At 68.1% G+C, this 24,562-nt stretch overlaps 3 protein-coding genes across 7 annotated transcripts; 2 read left to right on the top strand and 1 right to left on the bottom strand.

Annotated features, from left to right (window-relative positions):
• The first annotated feature begins 104 nt into the window (after positions 1-104).
• CORO6 (coronin 6) lies at positions 105-6,007 on the top strand. The gene is given in 13 exon segments (XM_030962794.1): positions 105-163; positions 2,074-2,395; positions 2,996-3,118; positions 3,531-3,660; positions 3,743-3,924; positions 4,044-4,163; positions 4,880-4,984; positions 5,072-5,217; positions 5,297-5,354; positions 5,438-5,486; positions 5,489-5,634; positions 5,636-5,668; positions 5,775-6,007. Coding segments are annotated over 12 exon segments (1,413 nt in total). The 5' UTR covers positions 105-163; positions 2,074-2,197; the 3' UTR covers positions 5,898-6,007.
• A 445-nt stretch (positions 6,008-6,452) lies between these two features.
• ANKRD13B (ankyrin repeat domain 13B) lies at positions 6,453-14,209 on the bottom strand. 2 transcript variants are annotated; one of them, XM_030962793.1, is made up of 15 exons: positions 14,058-14,209; positions 10,650-10,785; positions 10,232-10,356; positions 10,118-10,163; positions 9,729-9,872; positions 9,449-9,638; positions 9,295-9,361; positions 9,115-9,196; positions 8,982-9,046; positions 8,771-8,901; positions 8,505-8,662; positions 8,276-8,428; positions 7,957-8,117; positions 7,681-7,757; positions 6,453-7,506 (listed from the first exon to the last, which is right to left on the bottom strand). In XM_030962793.1, the coding sequence occupies exons 1-15, from the start codon at positions 14,166-14,168 to the stop codon at positions 7,380-7,382; spliced, it is 1,773 nt and encodes a 590-aa protein (XP_030818653.1). In that variant the 5' UTR covers positions 14,169-14,209; the 3' UTR covers positions 6,453-7,379. The 2 variants fall into 2 exon arrangements, with proteins under 2 accessions (XP_030818653.1, XP_030818652.1); XM_030962792.1 differs by having other exon boundaries at positions 6,453-7,757.
• Positions 14,210-15,952: 1,743 nt separating this feature from the next.
• On the top strand, positions 15,953-24,502 carry GIT1 (GIT ArfGAP 1). Of its 4 annotated transcripts, XM_030962495.1 has the most exons (22): positions 15,953-16,075; positions 18,987-19,120; positions 19,203-19,315; positions 19,401-19,506; positions 19,580-19,666; positions 19,776-19,906; positions 19,984-20,078; positions 20,159-20,201; positions 20,384-20,410; positions 20,697-20,745; positions 20,829-20,901; positions 21,504-21,601; positions 21,682-21,793; positions 21,873-22,000; positions 22,079-22,231; positions 22,314-22,541; positions 22,651-22,704; positions 22,976-23,062; positions 23,166-23,239; positions 23,332-23,514; positions 23,642-23,705; positions 23,806-24,502. In XM_030962495.1, exons 1-22 carry the CDS (start codon positions 16,024-16,026, stop codon positions 24,016-24,018), a joined length of 2,304 nt encoding a protein of 767 aa, XP_030818355.1. In that variant the 5' UTR covers positions 15,953-16,023; the 3' UTR covers positions 24,019-24,502. The 4 variants fall into 4 exon arrangements, with proteins under 4 accessions (XP_030818355.1, XP_030818356.1, XP_030818357.1 ...); XM_030962496.1 differs by lacking the exon at positions 20,384-20,410; XM_030962497.1 differs by lacking the exon at positions 22,651-22,704.
• Positions 24,503-24,562: the final 60 nt, after the last annotated feature.

Raw genomic sequence — 24,562 nt, 5'->3', positions numbered from 1 at the left:
CCGAGCGGGGCCGGGCGGAGCGGAGCCCAGCGGGGCCGGGCCGGGCCGGGCCGGGGGAGCGGAGCGGGGCTGAGCGCGGCCGGAGCGGGCGGAGCGGGAGCCGAGCGGGCGCAGCGCGGAGCCGGGCGCGCCCGGGCGCGGAGGAGCCGCCGAGCGAGCGCAGGTGGGAGCCGGGCGCGGGGCGGGGGCGGCGGGAGCGCGGTGGGGAGGGACGGGGGGACGCGGGGAGCGGGGCTGAGCCCCCCGGGCCCCGGCCCCTCGCCGCCCGCCGGCGGAGATGGCTATATTTGGACAGTGACCTCTGGTCGTTCCCGAGCAGTCGCTGCGGATTCAATTGTGGCAACGTAATGGCACGGCCGGGGAGCGGGGAGCGGGGCTGTCCTGCCCGGATCCTGCCCGCACCCCACCTGCACCCCACCTCTCTTTGCCAGCATCCCATCCCACCCCGCTTGCGCCCTGCCTGCACCCCACCCAGCTCTCACGCCTGCACCCCACACCTGCACCCTATTCAGCCCTGCCTGCACCTTGCCAGCGCCCCACCTGCTCCTACCAACCCCTCCTGCACCCTACACGTTGCCTGCACCCCGCTCAACTCCACCTGCACCGCATCTGCCCCCCAGCTGCACCCCAGCCGCTGCCTGCACCCTGCCCGGGCAGCCAGGCCGTCCCTTCGTGCCCTGCATGCTGACACCCCAGACTCTGCTCCCGCTGGCAATGGTTGAGGTGCTGGGGCAGCGTCCCCTCGGAGCCTGCTCGCTCCTCCCCGGGGCTGGGGACCATGCTTGAGACCCGGGCGGTGACACCGGCACTGCCGTGGTCCAGCCCCGCACGGTAGCCAGGCTCTGGGCCCCTTAGACCCAGCTCAGCCAAGCCAGAGATGATGCTGAAGTGCCGTGAGGACTCCAGGGACACTCAGGGACTGGGCAGATGTGGTTTGGCAGGGTGCTGCATGTGCCCTGTGCAAAATCCACCGGCTGGGACACGGAGAAGCAGATCTGCTCCTGCCTCTGCCCACACCGGCTCTGTGGGCTGGGGACAGGGGTGCCTGGCCATGCTTTGGTGGCTGGATGTGGCTCCTGACAATGGCTGTGTACCCAGAAGAGCACAGGGGATTCCCCAGGGCAGCCAGTGGCTCATGGGTGCTGCAGAGCCTCAGCTCCAAGGGTTTTGGGGTGCTGAGTGTCTGAGTCTCCCCCTGGGGCAGGTCCCAGGAGCAGCACAGGCTGGGGGGGTGAGGTGGGTGTCTGTGGGCATCGTGCCCAGCTGTGGCTGAGGGCTGGAGACCCCACTGAGGCCATGGGGGGGGCTCCTCCACTCCCCAGTGTGCCCGTGGGGCTGTGCCAGGCCCGGCTCTTACCCAGGTGGGGGTGCAGAGTGGGTGGCAGGGATGTGTGGCACGGGACAGGGATCCATGGAGGGAGGCGTGAGCCACCAGCAGGCAGCTCTGCAGGCACAGCCCTCCTCCCGCCTGCTGGGTCAGGCCAGGCAACCTCGGGCCACTGATGCAGGACAGGGGGACAGGATACAAGGGCACAAGCTGTGACCTGGTGCACGGCACCTTTATGTCCACCCCAAAGTCCCTTCCACCCTGCTGCTCTGCTGCAGCAGCTCATGTGCCAACCCCAGTGCCAGCCACGGGGCATGGCACATCTGTGGGGTACAGCACAGCCACAGGGCAGGGCACAGCCACAGGACATGGCACAGCCATGGGGTATGGCACAGCCATGGGGTATGGCACATCTGCGGTACATGGCACAGCTTTGGGACATGGCACAGCTGTGGGGTATGGCACAGCCATGGGGTATGGCACATCTCTGGGATATGGCACAGCTGTGGGGTATGGCACAGCCATGGGGCACATCACATCTGTGGTACATGGCACAGCCACAGTGCGTAGCTCAGCTGTGTGTTATGGCACAGCCATGTCCCTGCCCAGTGTCAAGTGGCTCTGGCCAGCAGCTGAGAGCCCCCAGCCCCTGCAGCACCCCCACATCCCTGCACAGGGGCTGTCCCTGCTCCCTGCTCTGCGGTCAGGGCTGTGCCATCTCCCATCCTCATTCCCCGCCACCTCAGTGTTCCCAGGCTTCCCGCTGTGCCCGGAGCAGGAGGAGTCTCTCGGAGCACGAGGCCTGAGGGGACTGAACCCCTCCAAGCCGTGCCAGGAGGGGGGGTGGTGGCCTGACGTGTCCCCCCAGCCATGAGCCGCCGCGTGGTGCGCCAGAGCAAGTTCCGGCACGTCTTCGGGCAGCCGGTGAAGGCAGACCAGATGTACGAGGACATCCGTGTCTCCAAGGTGACATGTGACAGCTCCTTCTGTGCTGTCAACCCCAAGTTTGTGGCCATCATTGTGGAGTCCGGTGGTGGCGGGGCCTTCATTGTCCTGCCCCTTGCCAAGGTGAGTGGGGAGGGTGCTGGGGTTTGGTCACGCTGCTGAGATGTGTTGGGGGGAATATGGTGATGGGTTTTGCTTTTGGGGACCTGCTGTGGCCTCAGAGCCCCCCAGCTTTGCCCTAACACCCCCTCCTCATGCGGGGGCTCAGGGCAGGAACAACCTGGGTGATCATTGGCACCTGCCAAGGGTGACATCCCTGGGGCAAGCGAGGTGATCTGGAAAACCCCCCAGCTGCCTTCTCCCAGCCCCAATTCCCTGGAGGCACAGCATGCCCAGGGAGCAGCACCCAGTGGAGCGGGGGTCTGCCCTGCCAACCCTGGCAGAGAAACCGGGAGAGGGTCCCCAACCCCACCCTGCCATCAGAGCAGACACAAAACAGCCTCTCATGGGTCACATGATTCTCCTCTGTGTCCCTATGGGGCCTTGTGCCAGGTAAACCCCATTTGCCCCATGTGCCTCAGTTTCCCCCTTCAAGGCAGGTACAAACCTCTGGCCACTGCCAGAATCCCCTGCACATCCCCATTTGTGCCACAACCCCTGTGGTGGCCAGGCTGGGCTTTGGGGGGTACCTGGGGGACTCACGCTGGTCCCTCACCGTTGCAGACAGGACGGGTGGACAAGAACCACCCACTGGTGACGGGACACACGGCGCCAGTGCTGGACATCGACTGGTGTCCCCACAACGACAACGTCATCGCCAGCGCCTCGGAGGACACCACTGTCATGGTGAGGGGCTGGACGCTGCGTGGGAGGTGCAGGGGGAGCAATGCAGAGCATCCCCCCCCTCTCTGCCTGTGAAGTGTCACTGGGCTATTTTTAGCCCCGGTGCCATGCGTTCGCGCTGGCGGCGGCTGCTCGCTCCATGATGCAGCAGTTTGTGCTAAATTTACCCTCCCTGGCGACTCAGCATGCAGGAATAGCCGGGGGGGGCTGGGGGCTGCACCCCGGCCGTGCCCCACTCCCTGTGCCCACCAGCACCCCCAGTGCTGGGGATGCACCCCAGGATGGAGGCGTCCCCTCGCCACACTCCCCGCAGGCTGAGCCGGGATTAATGATGAGGTTAATTGGCTCCGAGTCCCTCATCCGCTTAGTGCTCACACACAGGGTGATCCCCAACGCCCGCTCTGTCCCCCCCCAGGTGTGGCAGATCCCCGACTATGTCCCCGTGCGCAACATCACGGAGCCCGTGGTGACACTGGAGGGACACTCCAAGCGGGTGAGCATCATCTCCTGGCACCCCACCGCCCTCAACGTCCTGCTCAGCGCAGGTAAGGGGGTCCCGGGTCACCCTCCCCGGGGTCACAGGAGATCCATGGGGTGACAGCACCTGCCCCCCTCGGTCCCCTGCAGGCTGCGACAACCTGGTGATCCTCTGGAATGTGGGCACTGGGGAGATGCTGCTGGCTCTGGATGACATGCACACCGACCTCATCTACAACGTGGGCTGGAACCGCAACGGCAGCCTGCTGGTCACCACGTGCAAGGACAAGAAGGTCCGAGTCATCGACCCCCGCAAGCAGCAGATCATAGCGGTGAGTGCCCCAGCTGTGCCCCCCATCCCACCCCGGGGTCCCCCCCAGTGCCTGCCTGACCCTACTAACCCCTCTCCGCCGGTCTCTGTGTTTGATTTAACCCGCTAACGCCGGCACAGGAGAAAACCAAACCGCACGACGGCACCCGGCCCATCCGCGCCATCTTCGTGGCCGATGGCAAGATCTTCACCACGGGCTTCAGCAGGATGAGCGAGCGGCAGCTGGGCCTCTGGGACCTGGTACGAGACAGCGGCTCCAGCCTGGCCAGCGCCAATCCCACAGATCTCAGCCCAGCCGGGAACGCTCTGGGTGCTGGGGACGCTCTCTGGCAACGCGTGCGCTTAGGGAGCGTCATGGAATGGGACTCAACGGCTGCTCTGGGGGACAGCTCCGGACCCCCTCCATACTCCCCCCTTCCCGTGCCCCGTGCTGACTGTCTCCCCCTCCCCCCAGGAGAGGTTTGCCCCCCACGAAGGGCTGAGGCCCGTGCGGGCCATCTTCACACGGGAAGGACACATCTTTACCACGGGCTTTACCAGAATGAGCCAGCGGGAGCTGGGCTTGTGGGACCCGGTAACGAGGCCGCATGGAGTGCTGCCCTGGGAACTTGGCCCCCCCAGACCCCTTGCTAACCCTCCCGCCCCAGGATGCCGTGTCTGCTGCATCCCCCTCCCAAAAGATGCCAAGTTCCCAAGTGTGCCGTGCAGTGCTGGGGTGGGGAGGGGGCTGGGAGGCAGGGGGTGCTGGGGAAGGGGGGTACAGCCGAGCTGGGGGAACCCAGCCATGCAGGTAACCAGGAGAGGGGCTGGGGGGCATGCCAAGCTGCCTGCCTGGGGGGTTGGGTACCCCAGAGGGGACAAGCTCTGTCCCCCAGTGTGCCGTGGCTAATGTGTGTGACTAACCAGGGTGGGGGTTTTGGGGTCACTGCTCACACCCCTCCACCACTGCCCCCCAGAATAACTTTGAGGAGCCCATTGCCCTGCAAGAGATGGACACGAGCAACGGGGTCCTGCTACCCTTCTACGACGCCGATTCCAGCATTGTCTACCTCTGTGGGAAGGTAACCCCCCTTCCCTGGGGTTCACCTCCCGTGTCACCCTGTCCCTGAGGGTGCCAGGGCTGGCTAACAGCTGTCCCCACCCCGCAGGGTGACAGCAGCATCCGGTACTTCGAGATCACAGACGAGGCGCCCTACGTGCACTACCTGAACACCTACAGCAGCAAGGAGCCCCAGCGGGTCATGGGCTTCATGCCCAAGCGTGGGCTGGATGTCAGCAAGTGTGAGATCGCCAGGTGAGAGCCAAGGGGGGCTGGGGGGAGCCAGAGGGGTCAGGGGGGTCAGCTGGGCCCTGAGTGCCTGTGCCCCACGCAGGTTCTTCAAGCTGCATGAGCGCAAGTGCGAGCCCATTGTCATGACGGTGCCACGCAAGGTGAGCCTGGGGGGGGGTCCCAGGGGAGATGGGGGCCTGGGGGAGACACCCCACATCTCACCATGGTCTCTCTGCCCCCGCAGTCAGACCTCTTCCAGGATGACCTTTACCCCGACACGCCAGGCCCCGAGCCGCCCTGGAGGCGGATGAGTGGCTGTCGGGGAAGGACGCAGAGCCCATCCTCATCTCGCTGCGGGATGGGTACGTCCCCATCAAGAACCGGGAGCTGAAGGTGGTCAAGAAGAACATCCTGGACAGCAAACCCCCGCCAGGCCCCCGAACGCAGGCACTCCACCTGCGACTCAGACTTCTCTGTGAGTGTCCGGGGATAGGGACATGGCAGCAGGGCTGTCCCCCTGCCCTGGGGTGGCATGGGAGGGGCCTGATTCATCAGTGACCCTGTGTCCCCCCTCCCTGCAGCAGCCAGCCTTGGAGGAGGTGCTGGAGGAGATCCGTGCCCTGAAGGAGACGGTCCAAGCGCAGGAGAAGCGCATCTCCGACCTGGAGAACAAACTCGGCCAGTTCACCAACGGCACGGACTAGCACGGTGGCCACAGCAGGGCCAGGACTGCCCCGGCCTGCCGGGGATTAAAGCCGAGTCCCCAGCTTGGGCAGAAGCCCGGAGCCGAGTTCTTTCCCCAGGAGCCGAGGGGGCAGGCAGGGGTCGGACCCTGACCCGCCTCCACTGGCATCAGTGGCATCCTGCTCCATGGGCACCCCACTGCAGCACCCGAGGGGTCCCACTCAGTGCCCGCAGCCTGGGGCTGCCGAGCACCCCAACACGGGGACCTGCACGTTGGGCACCAGCACCTCCCAGCACAGGGAGCTGCCGGGCCCCCCTGGCCAGGATGTGCTTGTGTACGGTGCTAACCCCCAGCCCATCACCCCCTGACTGCCCCCTGCCCCATCGGCCTCTCGGCGGTGCTCCCAACCGGCTCTTTGCTCCTGCACCCCTTCAATAAAGGGCTCAGCCACCCTTGGCTGCGTGGCAGTACCAGGGACAAGGGACCACCGTGCCAGGGGTGCTGCCTGCACCCCTCTGCCAGCTCCCACAGCCTGTGACCCCCCGGCCCAGGCAGAGGGAGGCCGAGAGAGATGAACATTAAAGAGCATTTATTGGTGTTGGCCGCGGTCGGAGCTGCTCGGGCTCCCCCGGCCCTGGCCCAGATGTTGCTGTGGCGTGCACGGGTGGGTGGAGGGAGGGGCACCAGCTATGAAAAGTCCCAGGGGAGCGAGCCCAGCCCCCCCCACCCCGCAGCCCCCGGCCCCCCGTGTGCAAAGGGGGAGCAGCCGGGGCAGGGGGCCGGGGTTAGCACCATTTGACGTAAGGTTTCTCTCGGGGTCAGTGCCCGGGACGGGGGGTGCAGCGCTGCCAAGGAGGGGCATCCGAGCAGGGTGGAGGGGTGCGAGCAGGGCTAAGGGGGGGGTGACACCGGGCTGCCCTCCACAGGCACCCCTTCAGCTGCCCCAGCAGTCCCCGTGCCATGGGGGGCAGCTGTGCAGCCCCTCGCTGGCTGCGGGGTGCAATAGGGCTGAGCCCCCACCCCTGCTGGCAGGCAGAGCAGCTCCCGGGTAAGTGCACTTGGTAGCGCCTGGGCAGGGGGGGAAGAGGGAGCTGGGCAGAGTCCCCTGGCTCTGGGGGCACCCCGGGACCCCACGCAACTGGCAGCCCACCCATCCGGGGCAGGATGTGCCCCCCACCCTCCCTGGGGTGAGGGGCTGAGCAGCACCCCGTGGGGCGGCTGGGGGAGTACGGGTGTCCTGGAGAAGGGGTACAGTCCGTGGGGTCCCCTCCCTGGTCAACACCCGCCCCAAGCCTGCGCTGCTGTGGGGTGCCCCCACCTCACCCCACTGTTACCCCAGCTCTGGGGACGTTCTCCCAGGGCCAAATCCTGCTCCCCCATTCCCCATTCGCCCTCCGCAGTTCTTGGACTGGCTCCCCGCACACGGCTCCCCCCTCTGCGTCCCCAGACACGTCCCCATCCCCACGGGGGTGGGCGAGGGGGGCTCAGCGGCGGTGCGGGGTCACTTCTCCGTCAGGGAGAGCTGCAGGATGCGCTGCAGATCCTCCTCCTCCTGGCGCGTCCGGCGCTCCGCTTCCTCCTGCTCCCGCGCCGACAGCGCCATGGCCAGGCGCAGCTGCTCCGCGTAGCTGGGGAACAGCGCGCCCGGCGCCCTGCCCGCCCCCGCCGCCGGCGCCACGGGGGCACGCGGCGCTGCCGTGTGCTGGGGAGTCCTGGGGGGCAGCAGGGCCTCAGGGGGTCCCCGCGGGGCCGGCACCCCCGCACCCACTCCCTCCCAAGGGCGCTGGCCAGACCTTACCAACCTGTCTCCCCGGCGGCCCTCGTGCGACATGGGGTGGGTGCCCGGCTTGCTGTTGGTCAGTGCTTCCCAAATGGTCACCTGCGGCCGGGGAAACAGGGGGGCTTGGAGGGTGGCACCCCAAAAAACAGCCCCCCCCACCCAGCATGAATTGTGACACGCCACCGTGGGATGCAGGGATGGAGAGAAGTGGGGTGAGTGAGGATCCCAGGTGGCATCAGGATGGGGTGGGCAGCAGGGTCTCTCAGCCAGGAGGAGGTGAAGGGGTGGCAGTGCCCACCTGGTCATACTCGCTGCCCGCTTCCAGCAGGCTCTGCTGGATGGCAAACTGCAGCAGGTCATCCTCGTCCTCCCGCAGGGCGTCCTGGTGGGTGCCCACCACGCTGTACCCCCGCGGCACCTCGAACAGCGCCGGGTCCATCTCACACGCTCGGCACGAGGCTGTGGGGAGAGCAGAGCCTGCCAGGCTGGGCCCCCGTGGGGTCCCCCTACTCCAGCCTGCCAGCTGTGCGTCCCTTACCCTGCTGCGACCCACCAGCTGTACCCCCAGACCCAACTGGGAGCCCTTCCCACCCCACCTCACCGTGTCCCCCACGTACTGAGGGAGCTGGAGCTGCTGACGCTGGAGGAGTCGCTGCTGGGCGAGGGTGCCTCGCTGCTGGGGCTGTGCCGCAGGGAGCTGACGGGCTCGTCACACCCATTGAGGTTGCCGAAGGTTATTCGGGCGTTGAGGATATGGAAGATGGGGATTTCTGCAGGAAAAGGGAAAAAACACGAGGAGGGAAGCTGGCTGTGCCAGCCAGATCAGCAGCAGAGCCCAGCCCATACCAATCTTGACGGGGAAGCCGGGCGGGAGGCGCAGGGTGATGAAGTCCCGCAGTTTGGCGAAGAGCGCGTTGCTTATTGCCATGAGGTCGATGATGGGGGCAACCTGCTCACACAGGGACAGCGGGTGGTCCTCACACAGCCACAGCTTCGCCTTGAACCTGCCAGGGACAGGCGTTGGGCTGGGGACCCCCACCTGTCCCCCCCTCGAGCTCTGCAGCGGTGGAGGAGGGGACACAGGGAGTCCCTGCCGGCTGCTCCCCTCTCACTTCTGCGTCTTGGTGGTGAGCTCCATGGGCCGTCCCATGTCCCGGTTGCCCAGCTCGAAGTTGGGGTTGAAGTACTCCTCAGGGGTGATGGCAGTGGGGTTGGCGTGGCTCAGGGTCTGCGTGATCAGCGTCTGCATGGGGGCACAGCCCCGTGGGGTGAGAGGGGAGGTCTGACTGCAGGGCCACCCCTTCCGACCCCTGAGACACTCACCCCATTGTTGGGCCCCACGTGCTGCTCAGCGATGCCCAGGAAGGACTGCAGGGGGGTCTTACAGCCTGTGGGAGAGGAGGGGGTGAGGGCAGAGCCGGGGGTGCCCTGCCCGCCCAGCCCGCGCTGGCTCCACCTTTGCTCTTGCCCTTGTGCTGGTCTGAGAGGTGCTCGGTCCGTGTCCGTGTGATCAGCTCCACGTTGGAAGCGCCATAGACCTGGCCAAGGAGGGGGGATGGCAGAGGTGGGCACCTCACAGCTACAACCAAGTGGGCAGCTACAACCCCCCTGGGCAGCTCAGCTCCCTGCCCCTCACCTTCGCCTCATACCCATTCACCATTTCCGTCTTCTCGCTCCTCCAACCCAGGATCCCGGATTTGTTCCTAGGGTGACACGGGCACCGTGAACTTGCTTGGACAGCCCGGGGTGCCAGCACCCCCGGGGGTGGGCTCGGTGCCACCCCAGCCCACCTCTCGAAGGCGATGTTCTTGGTGTCGAGCTGGGTGGTGACGACGGGGGCCGTGAGCCGCCCCATCACCTGCTCCTCGGTGGGCTGCACAGCAGCCAGCAGCACCTCCTGGTCGTGGCCGGCCAGGGCCAGCGTCTCCGAGTAGACCACCCGCCTGTCGTGGTCAATCTCCATCACCACCGCACTGCTGTCTGCAGGGAATGGGGTCAGGACAGCCACGGTCCCCACCGTGTCACCCGGCACCGCTCCCCAGGGAGGGGGACACGGCGGTGTCACCTCACCTTGTCCCCGAAAGACGAAGCTGCGGTTGCCCCGCTGCCAGGTCATGTGGTCAAAGCCCAGCAGTGTGGTGTCCACCCGCAGGTTCTGGCCACTCTTCCACACCTTGTAGGTGTCGCTGGGGCAGATCTTGGACACCAGGGGCACTGGGGAGAGATGCAGATAGCCCAGCCAGGGATGGGGACACCTGCACCCCCGAGGGGGCTGAGCTGGGTGGGGACACACCTGGGGAACACAATGCCTTGGCAGGATGGGGGTCTGCAAGCTTGGGGTGTCAGGGGGAAAGGAGGCAGGTGATCCCCAACCTGGGCATGGGGATGGGTGCTGGGGTTGGGGGACTCTGCTGGGCAATTCCCACTCCCGCCACAGCCACGCTGTGCCCCGAGCTCACCCCAGCTCGTGAACTCCCACTTCATCTCCACATAGAAGTCCTGGGCCTGTGGAGAGCACAGCGGGGTCAGGGGCAGCCCTGGCTGCAGCCCCTCAGCCCTGCTGAGCGAGGTACCTTGCGCAGCTTCTCCAGCAGCACGGGGATCCCCGCCAGGCGCTTGATGGCTCTCTGGTAGTCCCGGTAGCGCAGGACCAGCTGCACCAGCTCCAGGTCACGGGTGCTCACAGCCTCCTGCAGGACTGGGGGGCAAAGGGGCAGTGCCCAGGGCCGTGGCATGGCGTGGCACAGCGTGGCACAGCGTGGCACACATGGCACAGCGTGGCACACATGGCACTGCAGAGCTGGGCGCTGCACAGGAGCCACAGGCACAGAGCACCACGTGAGCAGTGCCTTGGGGAGCTTTACCATGCCTGTGCCCGTGTTCACGCCCGTGTCCATGTCCACATCTGTGTCCATGCTCATGCCCACGCCCACCTCCATGCCCGTGTCTGCACCAGGGCAGCTTGCAGGAGGATGGAGGGCAGCAGCTCACCTGTCCATCCGCTGCGGTTCTCCTTGCCCACGTCGGCGCCATGCTTCAGCAGCACCCTGGCACACTCCAGGTGGCCCAGCGTGGTGGCCAGGTGCAGGGGAGTGCGTCCTCGGGGGTCCAGCTGCTCAATGTCGGCCTGCCAGGAAGGAACGAGGCTCTGAGATCACTGGGGTGGCCAGACCTTGCTCTCCCACAGATGTGCAGCTCCCAGACACAGAAAGCAGCCAACATTTGACAGCATCTGGGAGAGCAGCCCCACCCCTCTGACCTCCCCCAAGAGAGGCACCTCAAAGCCTCTCCCTGCTGCCACCGCCAGACCCACGGGGAGGGCATGGAGAGCACGGCGGTGGCCGCCAGCACCCAGCACACCTGGTCACAGCCAGGCAGGGCTGCACCCTCCAGGCAGGCACACGGCATGGCAGCGGGGGGCACAGATGCCCCTGGCACAGCGCAAAGAGCTCTGCGCATCTCAGTGCAGCTGCAAGCTCCAGAAAAGCCCCCACCTCTGGGATTTGGAGGGGGTTGTGCCCAGTTGCCAGGCAGCAGCTGCCGGCAGCCCCCCTCTCCCTGCCAGGGCCGGGCTGCGGCGGGCGCACGTGTTCCCCTGCCTGAGCCGGGGGCGGCGGCTGCGGGAGCGGCTGCTCCGAGGATCCCCGGGGCCCTGGGGAGCCGTCGCTGGGGCTGCCGTTGTTTGTGCCAAACCCGGAGCCTGGCACCCAGCCAGCCCTGAGGAATCCCTGGTGCGCTGGCACCCCCGGCACCCACGGGCCCTGCTCCCCGGGTGGGAAGCAGCGCCACACCCATGCCCAGCTGGGGACATGGCTCGGGGAAGGGGGGGACACCCTCTGTGCCCCCAGCACCCAGCTGGGGTAGAAGCGCCCAGAGAGGGGCACTCAGATGCTGCCAGGGCAGGAGGGAGTGGGGCAGTGCCCAAATAATTGGTTTGGGGGAGGCCACCCTCAGGAGAACAAACCTGGGGTGCAGGAGCCAAAGGTGCCAGCTGGGGTGGGCAGCCAGAGGTGTTTGGGCATGGGCAGAGGTGGAGCATGGGCTGCCTGGTGCCCAGTCTCACCTGCAGCGCATCCCTGCCTTGCTCTGGGCATGTCCTGCATTGCTGCTGCCCCAGGGATGTTCCTGTCCCTTCCCAGGCTGTGTATTCCCATGTCCCTCATCCCCAGGGACTCACCAGGTAGGGGGACCCCCCAGTCTGCCCACACCACGGGAGCAAAACAGCCCCCCAGTTCCCTGGGAGCCAATGTGTCGCTCCAACGCTCTCCAGGCAACTGCTGCTTTTTAATTGCACTAATGAAACTGCTCTAATTAAGGCAATCACCCCCCAGCTGGGGGTGGGGGCTCAGTGGGGCTCCCCAGCTGCAGCCCTGCCCCAGCACTGGGCAGGATGAGGGTCCCCAGTGTGGGGACACGGTGCTGGAGCCACCCCAGGGGACACGGCATGACCCAGATTTGGCCAGCAAGAGCTCAGTCCTGAGCCCCGGTGTTGGGTTGGCTCCACCTTGGGGACCACAGCACAGACCTCCAGGTGCTGCCCATCCTGGGGCTGTGACACCCACAGGGGACGAGGACAAGGGTGGCATTGGGGTGGCAGCAGTGCAGGGCAGAGCCGCAGCCCAGCCGTTCCTCCTGTGCCAGCCGGGCACGTGGCACAGCACAGCCCTGCACTGGGGCTGTCCCCGGGCTGGAGAGCCCCAGCTCCTGCTCCTGGGTAGCATCAGGGGACATGAGCCAGCGCGGGAAGATGGTGCCAGGCACTGCTGTCCCTGCACAGCCCCGGGTCCCTGTCACGCCTGAGGGGGCAGGCTGTGGTCAGGGGTGTCCTGGCACAACAGGCTCCACGTCACTGCCTGCACATCCTTGTGATGTGCCCATCAAGGGGACCCACTGACCCTCGCTCCCTTGTGGAGGCAAGTGTGGATGGGAGCCCATGGTGGCAATTTGGGGGTGACAGACACAAAGCCCTTACGAGGACATGGAGAGAATGCTCTCAGCTGCCCCAGTGCTTCCCAACCCCAAACACCTGCACTGGGGTGGGGCAGCACGTGGAGCCACTGCCCTGTGAGGGTCACCAAGGCAGAGGGAGGGCAGAGCCCTGGGCAGGGGGGCACCCAGCCTCCAGCATTTCAACAGCACCAGCCCCAACCCCTTACCCGGGGGATGCTCTGGCAGGGATAAGGCCTGAGCCGTGTCCCTGGATGCCCTGGACAGAGCAGGGAGCCTGGGCTGGCCCTCACCTCCTTCCCCCAAGCCCCCACCTGCCCCAGAGTCTGCCTGCAGCATCCATGCCCCCCCCCAGCCCTTGCACCCCTGGGGTGCACACATGGCTGGCTTTGCTCTCCCCCAGCAAATGCCAGCGGGGGCCAGGGCAGAGCCCCCGCACTTCCCAGGCTGGAGGGTTGGAGCCTCTCTGCAGGCAAGCGGGTCAGAGCCCCCCCGCAGCCCCTCCACCTCCCCACGTCTGCCGAGCCCAGCTTTGATCTCCGCCGCGCTGAGCTCCTGGGAAGGCTGACCCCAAATTAGCAGGAAAATAAAAACACTGGCCGTGGGGTGGGAGACCGGGGCGATGCTGGCGCAGCCTCCGGCTGGACCCCACAATGGAGACGGGTGTGGCGGGAGCCATCGCCTGCATCCCGGCGGGAGCTCGGCGGCACAATGACCCCCGTTCCGTGCATCACCAGGGTCCACCCTGCACGGCCCTCAGTGCCTTGGGCTTGGAGGACCCGGGCCGAGGGACTGGGGATGCTCAGCACAGCTTCCCCGGCAGCCTCCCTCCAGCGCCTGCGGTTTCCTGCGTCTTCGGGGTTGGGTTTTAATTACCTGAATTGCATCGCCACGGGGGAGAGGGAGGCTGGGAACCCGCCGGGGAAGCACCCACACCCCGCTCCATCACCGGGCGGCTGGGAGGTTCCCGGGCTGAGGGACAAAGTGGCTCCCCTCACCCTGAGAAGAGCCCTTGTGAGGCTGGGGGGCTGCGCCCCGACAGCACCAGGGCCCGTGTCCCCCCGCCCCCAGAGGGGCTCACCCTGAGAGTGGGGAGCTGAAAGCTGCACCCCCAGGGGGGTGGCAATACCCTGAGAAGCGGGGTGCGCGCCGGGGGTCTGCAGAGGCCTGGCGGGGAGCTGGGCACACGTGCGGAGGGATGCTCGGGGCTGCGTGCGCTGGAGGATGCAGGGGACCCGCGGGTGGCAGCCCCGGGGGCAGCAGGCACAGAGCAGGGGGGCAGGTGGGGACACGCACCACACCCCCAGAGCCCCGCCAGCGCACAGAGCGACCCCATCCTTATCACCCCCCTCATCTCCATCCTCATCCTCACCCCGGCCCCGAGCATTGCATCAGCCCGAGCGGAGCCGGGCCGGGCCGGGCCGTGCCGGGAGTGTCCCCGCGCCGCCCCACCTGCTTGGCGCTGAGCTCCCGGTCCAGGTCACGGGCGCGGTTGTGCCAGACGAGGTAATGCAGCGGGTACCTGCCCTCCGGCCCCTTCCTGCCCGAGCAAGACGCGAGCATCCTCCGTGCATGCTGGAGCGGCGCGGCGGGCGCGGCGCGGGGCGGCGCGGCGCGGGGCGGGGGGGCGCGGGGCGGGGCGGGCCGGCCGCCACCTCCCGCCCGGTGCTTCCCCGGCCCCCCCAGCACCGCCCGGCCTCATGGGACTTGTAGTTGCCCTGCCCGGCATCGCCCCCTTCTTCTTCCTCATCTTCATCCTCCTCTTTGCTCCCCCCCCTCCCGCACCGCTCAGCCCATCACCGCGGCCTGCGATCCCGCGGGGGCTGCAAAGGGGCACCCCACTGGCGATCAGCATCCTCTCCAAATTCCCCCCTTTCCCAGGCTGATCTTCCCCCTCCCAGCTGACCTCCGCTCCCCCAGCGGGGCAGCGGGCCCGAGCATATGGCGGGGCAGGGGTGAAGGCGGCAGGTGGGGACCAGGTGGGGGCCGGGGGGGGACCCCGATTCCCGCCCCCGCAGCACCAGGCACGGGCCCCCAGCCCCGTTTCCTTTTCCGCCTGCGTCTCTCCCGGGCGGGCGTCGCGTTTTCCGGCTGCCGCCCGAGAACAATGCAAGGCTGGGCCTCTGCGGCCGCCCCGGCCTCCGCCGGCGCCGCGCTCCCGGCCCCGCTCCCCGCTGCTCCCCCCGCTCCCGTGCCGGGAACCCCCCCGGTGTTGTTCTCCGCTCAGCCGCGGCGCTGGCGGTGGTCGCAGCCCCCCGCCCCTGCCCCCGCACAGCATCCCCCATCCCCCTGCCATGCCCCATGACGTCATGAGCCACCTCCTCGCAGCCCGCGGTGAGGTCACCTCGCCTGTCCCGCCGTGCTGGGGACACCGTGCGGCCCCACGGCCCCGCTCCCGCTGGGGTCTGACCCCCCCAGTGTCTGTGGGGTCGCCATGGGGTGTCCCCTCTGGTGCAAGTAAAGGGTCGCAGTAGGGAGCAGACCCCAAATAGTCCCCAATCGCCCCACCCACCCCAAAATCCCGGGCTGAGCACCCTAAATAAGGGGTGTGTGGCCCAACCCCGTGTCCTGGAGAAGGGGTGTGTCCAGGAGTGGGGTGCACAGGGTCAGAGGTGGCACAGGGTAGAGGGCTGGGGCTGCCCCAGGACTGTAGCTGTATCCAGAACAAGTGTCCAGGGCAGGACAGAAGCAATTTGGGGGTGCCCTGGGCTGGGACTGGGTTACACAGGACCCGGAACAGGAATGGGACCAGTGCCACCCCTCCAGGATAAACAGGACAAGGGCTGGGAGCAGGACTAGGACAGTGCTCTGGGCTGAAAAGGGGACCGGGAGTGCACCGAGGGCGGGCACTGGGGTCAGGACCAGGGGATGCCCGGGATCAGGAGCAGAGCAAGGGCAGGGCTGATGCCCAGCGGCAGATGAAGTGCCTGGGTCCGGGACCGGGCTGTCCGTGGGGCGTTTGCAGGTGCGGGTGCGGGTCGGGGGCGTTCCCGGTGCGGGTGCAGAGCTGTGCCGGTGCCCGTCCGAATTCGTGTGCGGGTCCGGGTGCGGGCCGGGGGCGTTCCCGGTGCGTGTCCCGGTGCGGGGCGGTGCCGGCGCCGGTGCGGGTTCGGGTGCGGCTGCGAGTGCGGGGCGGTGCCGGTGCCGGTGCGGGGCGGCCGCGGCAGCGCCGGTGGCGGGGCGGGGGCGGTGCGGCCCCTCCTCCGCCGGGGCCGGGCCTGCGCCGCTTCCTGCGGAGCCGCCGGGCGCTGGGAGCAGCCGGCAGCCCCCGGCCCCGCCGCCCCCGGGCCCCGCTGCCCCCGCCCCGCCGCCCGGCCCCCCCCCCCTTCCCCGCCGCCGCTCCCCGGCGGGCCGGGGGCGCCGCCGCCGCCCCACGCTGGCGCAGAGGCCCGGGCCCGGGCCCGCCTCGCCGCTGAGGATGTCCCGGAAGGCGCCGCGGGCAGAGGTGTGCGCCGACTGCAGCGCCCCAGGTAAGGGCCCCCCGCATCGGCACCGGCACGGCCCCGCCAGCCCCCCGCGCCTCCGGCTGCCCCCCGGAGCCTGCCCTGCGCTCCCCCCCGCGCCACCGAGAGCCCCCCGTGCGCCCCACGGCACCCCCGGCGCGTCCCCCGCACCCCCGTCAGCCCCCGCTGGACCCCGAGGTGTTTGCCCCGGACTGCTCCCCGTGACCCCTTCTGCATCTCCTTGTACGCCCCGCATCGAGACCCCTTTGCGGCTCCCTGAGCGCCCCCAGGATCGCCCTGGTGATTCCTTTCTGCCCCCCACTCCGCACACCCGAGGGAGCCCCACTGAGTCCCCCGCCTGCCCCCCAGGAACCCTCTGATGTGCCCCCAGTGAAACGCTGTGATGAAACTCATGACCCCCTTGCTGCACCCCCTTTTAGCCTCCCGGAATGCCCTCATACGCTCGAGATACAGCCCCGATACCCCCGCATGCCCTCCTCCGTGCGGCTCCAGCACACCCCGGGTGCCCCCACGCCCCCCGGCACCACCCACGGCTTTCTCACCCCAGCGCGGGGGCTGCTGGCACAGCCTGGGGACGCGCCGCTCGGTGCCAGCAGCGCTGGTGACCCTGTAAATGACAGCATGATGGGGGACACCGTCCTGCAGCCCACAGCCAGCACCCACCCCAGCCGGATCCGGGCTTGGCGGTGCCGGTCGGGCGAGCCGGGCGGCCGCCGCGCTGCAAGCCAGAGCCGAGCCTGGGCAAGACCATTCCCATCCCCGGCGGTGCCGGTGCCCGCAGCCCCCACGCTGAGGACGCGCCCGCGGGCGTCGCGGAGGGTTTGGCCCCCCAAACCCTGCCCACGGTAGGGCCGGACCCCAAACCTGCCCGTAGCCAGTGCAGGTGGCCCCACGGCAATGAATGAACGGGGCTCCGAGCCGGCCCCGGAAAGCTGCCCGCGGGCCAAGGCTGTGCCGAAATTATTCCGGCCACGTGCCAATGGCCGGATCCTGCCAGCAGAGCTGTCGGCACGCGTGGGCGAAAGGCTGCCCTGCCTCCAGGCATCCCCCGTGCCCGCGGGCAAGCGGGGGGCCAGGGCTTCCCGGGGCGGTGCCGGGGCTCCCTGCTGCGGCCCGGGGAAATGGAAAACAGTTTCTTCCAATCTCTTATCGCCTGGCAGCCATGGGAGGAAATGAGTTATAAAGTCCAGAGGCCGTTTCCTAGCGCGCTGGGAGCACCCGCTGTCGCTGCCGGGGATGCGCTGCCTGGCCCTGCATGGGGAGGTGCCCGCGGGGCGCTCCGCTCCCTCTGCCCGGCCCCACGCAGGGATTCCGGCTGCCCCCAGCCCTGCCATCACCGCTGCGGGGCCGGGTGCTGGGGCTCCCGCTGTCAGCCCACATCCCGATGCAGGGATTGAGGTGCTGCGAGCTCCCTTGGACTCCAGGATCTTCCCGGGGTTTGGAGTGTCCCTGTGCAAGCACTCCGCGATCTGCTGCAGTGTCCGCCCGCATCCCACCACATCCCAGCGGTCCTAGGGCGGGAGGGGCTGTTGCCCCAGGGATACTCTGGATCCACCCGCCTGGGGGGGGGCCGCGGGCCGGCTCCCCCCGCACGGAGCGTCCTGTTCCCGGCGGTGGCCGTGGGCAGCGGGTGCGAAGGCGCAGATGCCGCCGCACCGGCTGCCAAGGCGCTGCCATCTGCGTGCGCGGGGCTGCCAGGCCGGGGGGGCCGCCGCTCCCCCCGGCCACCCCACCCCGGCCCCGGGGCACTGCAGCATGGCAGGAGGCCGTGCCCCCCAACGCGGGGTCCTCAGGGCTCTGGGGGGTGCGTGGGGAGGGGTCCGGGACCCTGCATGGAGGAAGGAAGTGGGGGAGGCTTGGCTGCCTGCCTGCCTTCCTCCCTCTGTGAGGTCGTGGGGCCGCTGTCCCCCCTCAGGGCCATCGGGCAGGCCGGTGCCCCACCTCCCAGGCCCTGTGTCCCCGGGCTTGGGGCTGCCCCCGCCGTGGGACAGTGTGGTGTTTGTGTAGGACCTACAGAAACAAGGGGAGGGGTGGGGCTGGGCACAGGGTGGCGGAACTCCCCCGCCGTGCCCGGCAGAGGGGACACCTGGGAACCGTTCAGCATCGTCACGCCGTGCCTGGCTGCGTTTCCCGGGAGGGGGGAGGTGGCTGTGACCCACCGGGGGTCTTAAAATCGTGTCCTCATGCTGCTGTGAACAGCTGCAGCTCAACGGCCACACCACGGGGCCAGACCCCCTGGTCCCCAGGAGCCGTTTTTGGGGTGCAGGCGTGGGGAGCTGCTGCCTGGCCGGGAGCGGTGCCCCCGCGGGTGCCGGGGCTGGTGCCAGCGCGGGGCCAGCGCGGCTGCTCAAACGATCCTTTGTTCCCGGCGGGGACACAAAGGGCTCCAGTCCGGCCGGCCGGGGCCAGCGGCGGGGCTGGAGGGGCACGGCAGCGTGGGGGGCCGTGGCACCTGCCCCGGAGCTGGGGTGTCCTGAGGGCTGGCTGTGCTGGGGTGCTGAGCCTGCAGAGCTGCTGACCACCCTGCATAGGAGCCCGTGGACTGGGGATGCCCACCCATTGCGGGGCACACTGCCCCCATCCAGGACCCCCCAAACACCCAGCCAGGGGCTCTGGGGGTGAGTGACCTCGCGGTGAGCCAGAGTGCCCCTGATCCGAGTGTGCTGGCATCATCCCTGCCACCAGCTGTCCTCCTGATGGTGGGGGGCCAAACCCTGCCCCTCTTTTGGCTGGTGGTTGCTATGGGAAACCCGTGGGTTTCCCCTGGTGATGGGCTGAGCCCCTCTCCATCTCTCTCGGGAAATGGTTGCTGCGGCAACGCATCCCCCCTGCTGGATGGATGCGTGAGGAGGGGACAGCATGGGGAGGGGATGGCATGGGGAGGGGACACCCACTGACACCCCCATGCCACCCCCAGACCCTGGCTGGGCATCCATCAACCGCGGGGTGCTCATCTGTGACGAGTGCTGCAGCGTGCACCGCAGCCTGGGCCGCCACATCTCCATCGTCAAGCACCTGCGCCACAGCCCCTGGCCCGCCACCCTGCTCCAGGTGGGTGCTGGGGACACTGCAGTGTGGGGACACGCACACTGGGACCCCCTTGTGCCCACTGGGCCCTGCCTGTCCCCTGCAGATGGTGCACACCTTGGCGAGCAACGGGGCCAACTCCATCTGGGAGCACTCGCTGCTGGATCCAGCGCAGGTGCAGAGCGGGCGCCGGAAGGCAAACCCGCAGGACAAAGTGCAGTAAGTGCCCCCTGTGCTGTGGGGAGGGGCTCAGCTCTGGCTGCAACCCCCCTCCTCACCCCAAAACCCACTGCCCACCCTCCAGCCCCACCAAGTCGGAGTTCATCCGTGCCAAGTACCAGATGCTGGCCTTCGTCCACAAGCTGCCCTGCCGGGATGATGACGGCGTCACTGCCAAGGACCTCAGCAAGGTGGGGTGGGGGCTCAGGGACCCCTCTGTGGCAGTGGGGACAGATCCCCCATTACCAGCTCTCTCCTCTGCAGCAATTGCACTCGAGCGTGCGGACGGGCAACCTGGAGACCTGCCTGCGCCTGCTCTCCCTGGGTGCCCAGGCCAACTTCTTCCACCCGGTGAGCTCTGGTGGGGCTCAGGGACCCCAGAGGGGGTGTAGGGCCCAGGGGAGTCCTGGAGCCTCATGCCACATGCAGGCTGCAGGGCTGAGGCTGCCCATGCCCGCAGGAGAAGGGCACCACACCGCTGCACGTGGCCGCCAAGGCCGGGCAGATCCTGCAGGCAGAGCTGCTGGTGGTCTACGGTGCCGACCCTGGGGCGCCCGATGTGAACGGCCGGACCCCCATTGACTATGCCAGGTGAGGGCAGGGAAGGGGGTCACCCCTGCCTGCACCCCCAGCTAGGGTGGGCATCACCCCTGGCGGCCCTCCCACAGGCAGGCAGCCCAGCACGAGCTGGCGGAGCGGCTGGTGGAGTGCCAGTACGAGCTGACCGACCGGCTGGCCTTCTACCTCTGCGGCAGGAAGCCGGGTGAGTGAGGGGGTCCTGGGGTGAGGGGGGTACCCCGGAGGGAGCCTGTGGCGCCGCTCACCACCCCTCTCTCTGTGCAGACCACAAGAACGGGCACTACATCATCCCGCAGATGGCTGACAGGTGAGTGCCTGGTGCCCGTGGCCCCGCTGCCCTGTCCCATGTCCCCCCGCCAGCGTCCCCGCTGGGCTGAGGGGGGACCCCGGTCACTGGAGCGTCCCTGGGGGGTGGGGGGTCGGCGTGCCCGCGCGTTTAACGTCCGCCTTTATCCTGTTCTTCCCTCCGCTGCCTTCTCCGGAGCGCAGGGTGCGCCCAAAGTGCATGGCACAGAGGTATTGTCTGCTCGGCTCCGGGGGCCCCCATGCTGCTGGCATGGGCCCCCCCTACAGCCCTGGCCGCTCGGCCCAGCCCAGCACTTGGGGGACACTCGGGGAGGGGGGTCCCGCCCGCCCCCTGCCACCTCATCCCCCTGTGCCTGCCTGCCAGCCCTGCTTGGTGAAGCCCCCACTGCCTGAGGGGGGGTCCCTGTCTTGGTGGGGTGCAGCTGGGGACTGTTTTGGTGTGAACAGGCCAGGAATAACCTCCACTTTTTGTTTCCCCCTCCCCGTACCACCCCAGCCTGGACCTCTCTGAACTGGCCAAGGCAGCCAAGAAGAAGCTGCAGGCGGTGAGTGGGGGCCAGGGCAGGGCTGGGGGATGTCCCGCCTTCCCTTCTCATCCTGCCTGACACTGTCCCCTGTACTGCTGCAGCTCAGCAACCGCCTCTTCGAGGAGCTGGCCATGGACGTGTACGACGAGGTGGACCGTCGGGAGAACGACGCGGGTGAGCGGGGGATGCGGGGTGCAGCCCCCGGGGCCGGGGCGGGCGCGGCGGCGCGGGGGAGGAGCAGCCGGCGGGGCCGCGGCTGAGCCCTGCGCTCCCCCCGATCTGGACGCGTCCGCCGGGACCGCAGGCCCCTCCTTCTTCATTCCTCCGGCCGGGAAGGTTTGCTCAGCGCGAGGGGCCGCCGCTGGGTGCCAGGGCTGGGGTGCTGCCGGAGGTGGGTGCCGGGATCCCCCAGGGATGGGGGCTCAGCCTGCAGTGGTGCCCCTGCTCTGGGGGGTGGCAGGGTGGGGGCAATCCCATTTCCGTGGCGGGCGGGTGCCAAGAGACGTGTCAAAGGGGCTGGGGGGTGCTGAGCTGGTGCCTGAAAGGGTGAAGAGCATTTTTGGGGTCCTGTTAGTGGGTTATGGGGGGGACCCCAGCCCTGCTGGGTGGCTGGGGGAGGCGATTCCCGTCAGCCTGGCCAGGCTCCGCTCCCAACCCCAGCAGGCTGGCCCTGCGCCCGCGCCTGCGTCCTGCCGGCTCCGGGCCCTGCAGGCTGCTTGTCCGGGGGGTCCAGCCCCTGTGTCCCCCCGGGTCTGACACCAGGTGCCTTCCTGCAGTCTGGCTGACGACGCAGAACCACAGCACGCTGGTGACAGAGCGCAGCGCCGTCCCCTTCCTCCCTGTCAACCCCGAGTACTCAGCCACGCGCAACCAGGTGAGGCTCCCTCTAGGCCACACGACCCCTCTGTGCACTCAGACCTCTGCTCACCCCCTTTTTCCCCCTGCTGCCCCCAGGGCCGGCAAAAACTGGCCAGGTTCAACGCAAGGGAGTTTGCCACTTTGCTCATCGACATCCTCGGGGAAGCCAAGCGCCGGCAGCAAGGGAAGAGTCTGCTCAGCCCCACAGGTGAGGCACAGAGGGCAGCGAGGTGGGGCTGAGCACTTCCCCCATGCCCTGTGCTCAGCACCCGCCCTGGCCTCCCCAGACGCCCTTGACTACTCCCTGCGGAGCCAGAGTGACCTGGACGACCAGCACGACTACGACAGCGTCGCCTCTGACGAGGACACGGACCAGGAGCTGCTGCGCAACGCCTCCCGCAACAACCGCGCCAGGGTGAGCCCCAAGCCCGGCCTGGACCCCCTCCCGGACCCCCTCCTCTGGGATCCTAGCGCTGAGCTCCTCTCCCTGCAGAGCATGGACTCCTCCGACCTGTCAGATGGTCCCATCACGCTGCAGGAGTACCTGGAGGTGAAGAAGGCTCTGGCTGCCTCTGAGGCCAAGGTGCAGCAGCTGATGAAGGTGAACAACAGCCTGAGCGATGAGCTGCGCCGGCTGCAGCGCGAGGTGGGTGTGGGGCCAGCGGGACTCCCCTCCTCAGCGTACCCCCCTCTCCTCGCTGATGCCTTCCCCCTTCTCCTGGCTGCAGATCCACAAGCTGCAGGCAGAGAACACGCAGATCCGGCAGCAGACCGGTCCTGCACATCCAACCCCGGCCCCCAGCGAGCGGCCAGAGCACGGGCACCCCCCGGGCACGGCCCCCCCGCACCGCCGGGACCGCCAGGCCTTCTCCATGTACGAGCCGGGCTCGGCGCTGAAACCCTTCGGGCAGCCCGTGGAGGAGCTGGTGACCCGGCTGCAGCCCTTCAGCCCCGGCGTGAGTGTGCTGGGGTGGGCGGGAGGGTTTTGGGGTGCAGCAGTCCCCCCAGCCCCACAGGGTGCTGGGTCCTGTCCCCGCAGGGACGTAACCTTTCGTGTGTCGCCAGGAGGTGGAGGACGAGGCTCTGTACTCCATGCACATCCCGGCCAGCGTGTACCGGGTAAGGGGGCCGCAGCGGGGGCGGCTCCTGCATGGGACGTGGTGGCTGTGGCCTGCCCAGGATGTGGCCTTTGGGATGTCCTGTCCCCCCGCCGCCCTGCACCCCCCTGGGTCAGGCTGGGGACCTCCCCAAGGGATGGCAGCTGCGGAATGTTCCTGCATGCAGGGTGGCGGTGTCCCCTGTGCTCGTCCTCCCCTGCACGTCACCGGGGTCGGCTCCACACCCTTTTGCACCCCACTCAGCATGGGCTTCCCCTCTTTTCCCCCTCCAGATCCGGAAAGGTCCATCTGCCTCCTCGGTGCCCTTCCCTCCATCCTCCCCGCTGCTCTCCTGCCCACCTGATGGTGCCCGACACATGGTGACGTATCATGGAGGGGGAACAACCTTTGGGGTGGGGAGATTTCCAACTCTGTGTGGTGATGGAGCTGGGCAGGGCTTGACACTGCTGCTCTCCTCTCCAGAGCAAGCTGGACCGGCATGGCAGCGGCACTGACAGTGACTACGACAACACACAGGCTGGTGAGGTTCTGATCAGGTGAGTGGTGGGGCTGGGGCTGCACCAGGGTACGTGGGGACGCAGGGACAGGGGGCTGATACTGACCCAGGGTGGTTGGTTGGTCCCTGCAGCATGGAGGGGAAGCGGTACGTGGAGCTGAGCAAGGATGAGGATTTCCCCCACGAGCTGGACCCGCTGGACGGGGAGCTGGACCCTGGCCTGCCCAGCACGGAGGATGTCATCCTCAAAACTGAGCAGGTCACCAAGAACATCCAGGAGCTGCTGCGGGCAGCACAAGAGTCCAAGCATGATAGGTAGGACTGGGGCACAGCCTCAGGGTCCTTCTGGACACCCAGACCAGGGGTGGGGCCATGCCTTGTCAGCCTCCATGGTCGGGAGCTGCTGTTCTCCATGTTGCTCACCCTTTATCCTTGCCCCCAGCTTCGTGCCCTGCTCAGAGAAGATCCACTCGGCTGTGACAGAGATGGCATCACTCTTCCCTAAGGTAGGAGGAGCAGTGTGTCCCTGGGGTGGTTATGGTCCCCACCAGACACTGTCAGCCCCCTGAGCATAGGATCTGACGCTGGTCCTGTGCTCTGCCACAGAAACCAGCCCTGGAGACGGTGCGGAGCTCCCTGCGGCTGCTCAACGCCAGCGCCTACCGGCTGCAGAGCGAGTGCCGCAAGACTGTGCCCCCCGAGCCCGGCGCCACCGTGGACTACCAGCTCCTGACCCAGCAGGTCATCCAGTGTGCCTACGACATTGCCAAGGCCGCCAAGCAGCTGGTCACCATCACCACTCGTGAGAAGAAGCAGTGAGCGCCAACCCGCGTCCCCCCATATCCCAGGCCCCTTCACTCTCCATGTCTCCCTTCCCTCCGGCAGCAGCCGGCACCTGGGGCGAGCATGGCTGCCAGTGGCCTTTTTGGGGAGCCGAGGTGCGGGGTTCCTCGTGCCCCCCGTGCCATCAAGGAGCTGGTGCTCAGCCTGCGGGGTAGGTGCCTGCATCCCCCTGTACAGCCCCCTGCCCACCCCGCGCCTAACTTATCCTGTACATAGCCTCTGTAGCTGTCCATGGCGGCGGTGGCCTTGTACCCCCCCTCCCCACAGAACCCCCTCTCTGGGTGGCCGGTACCCCCGAGGCCACCCACGGCATTACACTGGACTGGGGCGCCCGCGGGCCCCCCCTCCCCGGGCGTCCTGAACCCCTCCCCGGGCGTCCTGCCCCGTGCCGGGGCCGCACTCCCCACTGTAAGATGTGTCCTTGTACATTTGTATCAATAAAGGTGTGAGCATTGCACGGCCCCCGGCTCCTGCGCCCATGGAGGCTCCGTGGCTGCGGGGGCTTCAAGCCCTGCGGCGC

Source organism: Camarhynchus parvulus, chromosome 19 (genome assembly GCF_901933205.1).
Source record: "Camarhynchus parvulus chromosome 19, STF_HiC, whole genome shotgun sequence".
Classification (NCBI taxonomy): Eukaryota; Metazoa; Chordata; class Aves; order Passeriformes; family Thraupidae; genus Camarhynchus; species Camarhynchus parvulus.
This window is presented reverse-complemented; position numbering and strand designations above follow the sequence as displayed.

Excerpts from the sequence above, each read along its gene's own strand:
- GIT1 (XM_030962495.1), top strand. The coding sequence starts at position 16,024 with ATGTCCCGGAAGGCGCCGCGGGCAGAGGTGTGCGCCGACTGCAGCGCC. Across the intron at positions 20,079-20,158 it reads CCTCTGCGGCAGGAAGCCGG|ACCACAAGAACGGGCACTAC; the intron begins GTGAGTGAGGGG and ends CTCTCTGTGCAG. Across the intron at positions 20,746-20,828 it reads CCAAGAAGAAGCTGCAGGCG|CTCAGCAACCGCCTCTTCGA; the intron begins GTGAGTGGGGGC and ends GTACTGCTGCAG.
- ANKRD13B (XM_030962792.1), bottom strand. The coding sequence starts at position 14,168 with ATGCTCGCGTCTTGCTCGGGCAGGAAGGGGCCGGAGGGCAGGTACCCG. Across the intron at positions 8,663-8,770 it reads CTCACCACCAAGACGCAGAA|GTTCAAGGCGAAGCTGTGGC; the intron begins GTGAGAGGGGAG and ends TGTCCCTGGCAG. Across the intron at positions 8,118-8,275 it reads CAGCAGCTCCAGCTCCCTCA|CCTCGTGCCGAGCGTGTGAG; the intron begins GTACGTGGGGGA and ends CTCTCCCCACAG.